Source organism: Taudactylus pleione, unplaced genomic scaffold (assembly GCF_031769625.1).
Source record: "Taudactylus pleione unplaced genomic scaffold, aTauple2 ptg000305l, whole genome shotgun sequence".
Classification (NCBI taxonomy): Eukaryota; Metazoa; Chordata; class Amphibia; order Anura; family Myobatrachidae; genus Taudactylus; species Taudactylus pleione.
The window spans coordinates 3204658-3212881 of NW_028284706.1; the positions used below are offsets into that span (position 1 = coordinate 3204658).

Below are 8224 nucleotides of genomic sequence, written 5' to 3' on the forward strand. Positions count from 1 at the left end.
CACCCCTTAAATGCCTCTGTCTGTCAATCAGGCAAAGGCATTCAAGGGTCTGGGGGATTAAGCAGGACCCATTCTGCACACTCACAGAATGGGTCCTGCTAACGCGCAGATTCCCGGTAATTGGGAATCTGCGTTCAGTAGTACACTTGCATGCACTGCTGAATCAGGCCCAGAATCCGTTCTGTTGTATTATTCATAAATACAATACTTAGATAGTGAGGTGCTATAGTTTAAATGCGCTAAAAAAAATAAGTGAACAGCTGTTTATAACATTTATTATAAAAGCTAAATCACAAATAACTGTATAAACAAACACTTCTCATGAAATGTCATGAAAATTTATAACAATATACACTGTACTCTAAAACTAAATGTACTATTTTAAATACTTTTTTAAATATTTTATTTTGAGCTGGGGTTACTTTTTCAATAATCAAACTCCCCAGACCCTTAGAACAGTGGTCGACACTAATGTCACTCATGTCATATGGATATAAATATTTATGTCAACTTAATCTTTCTTGCTTTTGCAGCAGCAAAAGTGTCTATTATTGAATCAAAGTTAATTGTTGTGGCAGTCTCATGCTCAATGGAAAGGATGCTTAAGCAGGATAAGCGGTCTTGTCCAGTGTTTGCTCGGAGATAGTTTTTGATTAGCTTTAGCTTACTGAAAGAGCGCTCACATGTAGCAACTGTAACTGGTAAGGTAAGGAATATACGGATGGCAGTAGTGATGTTGAAGAAGGAATCATGGAGTTTGTGTTTATATATGTTTCGAAGCAGCTGGAGTGGAGTGAGAGATTGGAGGTTTGGAAATACAACCTTTCCATAACTTTGAAATGCTTCCAATTCACTTAACAATTCTTCAGGGTCAACATCCTCTTTATACTTCTCACAAAACAGTTGTGCCTTGTGCTTTAGCTCTTCTTTTTTCAGTGAAGCAAGATCATCTCCATGTAAAAAAGCAAATATCTTGGACACGGACTGCATACTTGAAAATCTCCAATTCAACTGGCTTAAAATGGCATCCATGATTTCCAGAATTGACCTTCTCATAGACTCCTTTGCAGAAGGCACTGTGTCATTCTGTTGTTCTGATGAGGATTCATCAAAGTGTTTTTTTCTTTTGTAGAGTCTTTTGTTAGGGAACATGGCTGGCACACCAATTTGGTCACATATCTTCTCTGCCTCAACCAGCCATCCATCAATGCTGGTTTCATCACGCATAGCCTGTATTGAAGCTGTCAATCCATGCAAGTGTGATGAGCACTCATCCACCGAAATATCCTGCCTTTGAACAACCTTAATTATTCTATCTATAGTCTTCAATATTTTGTTCCACACCACCATCAGAACAATAAAGTTAAATGATTTTATTTGTTGTGAAAGACCTTTTGCCTCTGATATTGTTTCTGGAGTTAAAGAATTGTTGTTGCTGATTTCCTCACAAGCAGTAATGATGCCAGTGAAATCGTTACAAAGTGCATGTACAGCTTGGGCACGACTAGACCACCTTGTATTGCTCTGAGCTTTAACAGTGATGGATACATGCTCCTAAAGCAGACTCCATCGTTTAGTTGAGGATGAAAAAAACACAAATAGCCTCTGCACTTTACCAAAAAAATCTGATATCATTGGTGAAACAGCTGCTGCATGTGTTCCAACCAGGTTTAATGTATGAGCTGAGCAAGGAACAAAGGTAGCTAGGTTATTTTTGTTTCTGAGTCTTGCTTGCACTCCACTGTAGGCTCCTGCCATGTTGCTGCCATTATCATATCCCTGACCACGACAATTCATGATGTCCAGTCCATCTTTTTCAATTTTATTTAAAATTTCTTCTGCAAGGTCTTCACCGGTCTTTGCAGTGGTGGCTATGAAATCTATAAAGCTTTCCACTATTTCACAGGTGCCATCTTCAGTACAGTGAACATAACGAATTATTTGGGACAGTTGGTCAGTGTGGGATATATCCGGAGTACTGTCAAATAGCACTGCATAGTATTTCGCCATTTTGATCTTCTTGAGAATTGTATTTCTCACTTCACTACCAAGTAAGTTGATAAACTCATTCTGTATATCAGGAGACAAGTAACTTACTTGGTGCTTCTGATGTTTTTCTAAATGATATTTTACAATTGGCACATGCTTGGATAACAGCTTCACTAATTTAATAAATTTACCATCTTCTCTGTGGCCACGTAAAGCTAAATTATTCTCTGCCAAATACATTATGGCATCGAGGATGACTTTCAAAAACTCTCTCCATTTTTCTGCTTCACTTGCAATAGCTTTCTGCAAGTCACTATCAATTCCGGATGCTTTTGTAATGCGGTACTCCAACTCCCTCCATTTACATATGTTTACTTTGTGTGTTGGGGAATTTTCATGTTCCTGTATGTCTCGGGAAACATGGCTCCAGTCTTTGTATCCTGTTTTGGAATTGGCCATCACTGAAACTGACTGCTGCCCAACTTTACCAACCAAAATACAGGGGAAACAAAATATAGCACTTGTTTTTCCGTATACAAGCCATTTCCTTTCCACCATTTCACCATTGGCTGATCGTTTGATGAACCAAGTGCAGCAAAATCCTCTCCCACTATGCTTACTCTCGGTCGCAGCCACTAGACATTTGTTCTGCTGTGGCCCAATCTAGACCAAGATGTCACGCAACTTATTTGACATAGGATTAGGCAATGTTGTTGAATCTTTTGGATCAATAGATGGACTAAAAGAAGTCAGAATGACTGCAAAATCTACAGTTCCAGAAGTTTGTAAATAAGTAGTAGGGGCAGCCTGTATGAGGGTGGTGGAAGCTTGATCGGTGGCTGTTTGACCTTCGATGGTCACAGTGTGTTCAGAGATGGCAGCTGGCATGGCAGGAAGGTAAACTTCACTTGGCACAGTGTGATCACTAGAGATGGAGGTTCCCCTGGGAGGCAAACTGACTGTACTGGTCACAGTATGCTGTGAAGAAATGGAGGCACCACTGCTTGAAGCATGGTCCATCACATCCTCAATCACTACATCTTTTTGTATCCCTTCACTATCCTCGCTGTCAGGGTTTGCTTTTCTAAACCATTCCTTCATTGAGTCAGACATCAATTTGTCTTGCTCTTTTTGAATTTTTGTTTTTTTCCTATAGTAAGAACCTGGCTTTTTCTGTCCTGACATCTTTGTTATATCTGGCATGGTGAAAATAATAGAATATATAACATATTACAGAAATAAACACCCTTAATTTATTTACCTACTTATTACTCTTACATGTTAGGGTGCATGTCCATAGTGTTGTACAGAAGCAAAACGTAAAGAGCCATGGAATTAATAATTACCAATTGAAAGATGCAGACAGCAACAAGGCAAGGGGGAATACAGCAGTATGGCTAAGGTGTTAAAGCAAAACTAAGGAGGAAGCATGGAGGGTAGGTGAGGTATAGTAGGTTCTAAGTGGAATGAAAATCTCAGATAAAAATCCCCCATCTCTAGATAATGAGCTCTGGGGCCCAGTCAATGCGGTTGTCATTTACATTTAATCATGAAAACAAATACTCCAAAATTCACAAAGAACTCATGCAGGATGTTAATTGCTAAATTATTAGAAATACAATAAATTTGCATTTGCTAGAAAATCCTCTTAAAAAAATAAGTTTGAGAAATGCGTACTACAGATGTGTCCTCACACACCTTTCCTTTTTGCTTTGTATGGCAAGAGATGATCAGCATGGCTAAGGCCAAGATGCTCCACCATGGGTAGTGATTGGAGGGATTCCAACATTTTTTTGCCGTAAAAGAAATTGGCAAAAAGTAGCAGGTTAAAGGAGAATATTTTAAGAAATATCACAAGGCATGGCTAAGTCACAGAGTCCATGGCAAGCTAAATAGGGCTATATGCTTGATTTTAGGAAAGGTGTATGTGGACACATATGGTTGCACCAGTATCCAGGAAGCACTGGCTCAGGCTGCGTTATGAATTTTTGTAAAAACTATAGTTCAAAGAATGATATGTGGTATAGTTACAACAAGGGCCATACAATGACCTACATACTTTAAATCACACTAATATCCCTTTCACACTGCAATCAATAACCTGAGTTCTTGCATGTGAACGCACAGCAACCCAAGTTATTGTGCAGTGTGAAAGCACCCCGGTGAAATGACCCGGGTCCAGTGACCCAACATTTCAACCCCGGTAATGAGCAGGATTGAACATAGGTTCAACCCGGCCCGTTGTGCTGTGTGAACGGGTATCCTGGTCGATGCAACTCGGGTCCCTTTCATTGCATAGGAAGAGGCGGCACTTGGAGATCATTTCATCTCCAACCGCCGCCTCAGGACGTGTCGTTGGTGTTGTCACCAACCCGGCAATATGCCGTGTCAGGCAGCCAGTCTGAAAGGGGTCTCAGTCGGTTTGCACCCATGTACAAAATCCCAGGTGCAATCCGTCAATGCGGTGTGAAAGCGGTATCACTTGATGGAAGTGGAACCAATTACTGTACAATAATATAAATATAATTAGTAATTAGTCTATTATTATGATTCAATTATGGTTTAGTTATAGTGTTACAAATAATATAGTTATATTTACTTTTTCCTATGATATTGGTATTGTTGTTTGAATTTATTTTGAATACATAAATATTTTATAGAATTTTTCTCATTAGAATTTAAATTCTTGACATCGAAATGTTTTATTATCTTAAAACAAACAAAGCTTTACAAATATAAATACATTTTAGTTCACATTTTAATCAAACTGAATTTGGCCATCTGCAAGGTGACCTCATTCAGATGGGTACCTACACTAATTCTCTTATAATGTACTTACTTAGAAGAAGGAAGGGGCTTGAATTGCACTTTAGAATGGGCTAGTATAGGTAAGTTCTGGATAAATTGATACTTTGTGTTAGTATAGGGATGTTCGTGACTCATCTGATGAGACTTACCTGGGCGCTGTAGATGGGCCCACATCTTTATCAAAATTATTTTTATTGTCAGTATTCTTAGTGTGCACCTGCATTTTTCTTTAACCTACATGGTACTTCCCTCTCTAGCATTTGCCTACAGGTTATAAATAATGACAGGACTCAGCCATCATTTAATAAACACAATCTATATACCATAAAGCTCTCTAAGTGATAGGCTGCAAATGGTTGGTTCGTCCACTGTGCTCTTCCAGTTATTTCACCTGGGAATCGGATAAGGGAAGGCAGTTCTAGAAGGAGGTTTCTAAAAAGCAAAATAAAATAAATAATCAACTCCCCCTCCAGATTAAGGAGCCTATTTATCAAGTCAGTTTTTCTTAAAATTATGCAGATTCTACAGTTTCTGCATAATTTTATGTTTTAGCCTAATGCAGGAGATTTCACAGGAATCTCTTGCAGTAGGCCCTTTAGCGCTGCAGGTCACAGTTCCCATTATTATCAATGGGGATTACAATCTGACCCCTTTATACCAAACTCCAATAAGCAAAGCTTTTCAGAGTTTGGACCAGCTTTAGATGACGTAAACTGCTTTATGCCTATGGCGGCATATTTGCAGGAGAGGGATCTTACAATCCCTCTCCCACAGCCTCCGGAAACTGACACTGTGCACATGCGCAGTGTCAGATTCCCGCCGAGGAGTCTTTCACAAGATGTGAAAGACTCCTTTGATGTAGCCAGGATCTAACTCACAGGAATAGTAGTTATTGCTACTGCTGTCCCTTTGAGTTTTCTTTACTACAGAGAGGAGCCATCATCATTAATACAGAAAAGGGCTAATTATCACTTTAAATAATTTTTAAGGACAGAAACTCTTTTATAAATGGGGGCCATAGATTGTAAGCTCCACAGGAACAGGGACCCATGTGCATGGTCAAATATTCTCTGTAAGGCGCTGTGGAATATGCGTGCGTTATATAAATAACCGATAATTTTATATATATATATATATATATATATATATAAATGTTTATATATACATACATACATATATATTATATATACACACAAAGGCTGTTGTCTATCATGTATCCTAAACCCCTGAGTGCCGCTTACTGGATCTGTTTGGTTATATGCATGTTTGCATGCATGTCATGAAGAGGGCAACGGGGTAAAGTATTGTATTTGTTCATTGTAGTGAGTGCCGGGTTTGTGTGTATATATATATATATATATATATATATATATTATAGCAGCATATCCAAAGTAGGAAAACCAGCACACAATGATTTGAATGAAAATAGACAAGTTGTATTGTGCATATGTAATGGCTTCCAAAAAGTACCTTCAGTCACATATTAAAGTGCATTCAGTGCGTAAGAACAATACATTACAGACTGTTTGGAGCCAGGATACTGATGAAAATGCGCTGAGCATTGAAACGTCGATTTGTTCTAAATTGCGGTCTGTGTTCATTACCAGTCGTCCTTGAGTGCCACCTAAACGCTGCTAAAGCATTAGCGGCACTCAGGTACATAAACTCAAGGCACAGCAGTAGGTATACTACCTACTGCTGTGCCGTGAGTTTATGTACCTGAGTGCCGCTGATGCTTGCCTTTATTGTGGGATCCCGCGTTGTGTGATCCCATACAGAGGGCACCTGGGCAGGGGTGTATCTAGGGATCCAAGCGCCCCTTGCTATGTAATGTACTGGTGCCCCCCTACCCCCCTTATGCAGTGCCCCAGTAGTAATCCCCCCTATGCTGCATTGCCCCCAGTAGTAGTCCCCTCTATACAGTGCCCCCAGTAGTAGTCCTCCCTATATAGTGCCCCCAGTAGTAGTCCCCCCTATACAGCGCCCCCAGTAGTAGCTCCCCTATACAGTGCCTCCAGTAGTAATCCCCCCTATGCTGCATTGCCCCCAGTAGTAGCCCCCCTATACAGTGCCCCCAGTAGTAGTCCCCCCTGTACAGTGCCCCCAGTAGTAGTCCACTCTATACAGTGCCCCCAGTAGTAGTCCCCCCCTCTACAGTGCCCCCAGTAGTAGTCCCCCCTATACAGTGCCCCCCATAGTATCCCCCCTATACAGTGCCCCCAGTAGTAGTCCCCTATACAGTGCCCCCAGTAGTAATCCCCCCTATACAATGCCCCCAGTAGTAGCCCCCCTATACAGTGCCCCCAGTAGTAGTCCCCTATACAGTGCCCCCAGTTGTACACCCCCCTATACAGTGCCCCCAATAGTGACCACCCCCCCTAAATTGCCCCCAGTAGTGGCCACCCTTATACAGTGCTCCCAGTAGTGGCCACCCCCCATTAATTGCCCCCAGTAGTGACCACCCCAATACAGTAGTGGGCACCCCCCCCTACAAAGTGCCCCCAGTAGCGGACACCCGCTATTTCAGTGCCCCCCCCCCCTGTAGTGCCAGGCTTACACACACACATAGAACAAAAAAAGAATTAAACTTACCTGGTCTCTGCTCCTGACGCGACCACCGCTGTCCGCTCTGACTCCCGGCCCGCTCTTCTCCTGCATGGGAGAGACGTCATGACGTATGATCCCATCACATGCTGCAGCAGGGGGTCGGACCACGGAGCTCATGAGTGAGCTCCAGCCGGCTCCCTCCGTGGACGACGCAGCAGCTAATGAGAGTCTGTCTGACTCTCATTAGCTGGCTGCTATTACAAACACACAGCCGCCGCTGGCGGCTGTCTGTTTGTAAACTATGTAGGGCAGACTGCTCTCACTGCGGTCTGCCCTACACTTGTGGGCCGAGGGACTTGTCCACCCCTTAGCTACTGGTGGCACTGCCAGGCGGCGCCCCACCTTTGGTCGGCACCCCTGGCGAGTGCCATCCTGGCCAATGGGTAGATACGCCCCTGCACCTGGGAAGCTGCTATTTGATTATATTGGAGTGCCGCTCACAGGACCTGGTAAATAAGACCCACGACTCCAGAGGGTTTCGAGCCATTAGTCTTATTTACCGGGTTCTGTGAGTGCCGCTGTTTTGCTACATGTGTGTATGTATGTGTGTATATATATATATATATATATAATACTGAGGTGCCTTCCTGAAATTAATATATCCAACGAATGTCCATAGGTCATGGAACAGGCGGCACTCCAACAGACTTTTAAATGTGCAAAACGGGTAAAATAAAAGCCGTTTTGCATGAGAGAGAAAAAAAAGGAATCTGCCACTCCGGGATCCCATAGGGACTTATTGGCTCCGGTGCCCTCCTTAGGAGAACGGCATCCCCATAATAAAGTATGAGTAAAGGCAGCACTAAGAGACCGTAACAGG

General features: G+C 42.1%; 1 protein-coding gene across 1 annotated transcript; it reads right to left on the minus strand.

Annotated features, from left to right (window-relative positions):
* Nucleotides 1-501: 501 nt before the first annotated feature.
* On the minus strand, nucleotides 502-2448 carry LOC148511524 (zinc finger MYM-type protein 1-like). The gene is made up of 2 exons (XM_088442114.1): nucleotides 1617-2448; nucleotides 502-1529 (listed from the first exon to the last, which is right to left on the minus strand). Exons 1-2 carry the CDS (start codon nucleotides 2446-2448, stop codon nucleotides 502-504), a joined length of 1860 nt encoding a protein of 619 aa, XP_088298240.1.
* Nucleotides 2449-8224: the final 5776 nt, after the last annotated feature.

Bases quoted from the DNA above. Each gene is read 5' to 3' on its own strand.
- LOC148511524 (XM_088442114.1), bottom strand. From the start codon at position 2,448: ATGGCCAATTCCAAAACAGGATACAAAGACTGGAGCCATGTTTCCCGA. The intron at 1,530-1,616 runs GTAAAGTGCAGA...TCACTGTTAAAG, and splicing joins AATGATATCAGATTTTTTTG to CTCAGAGCAATACAAGGTGG.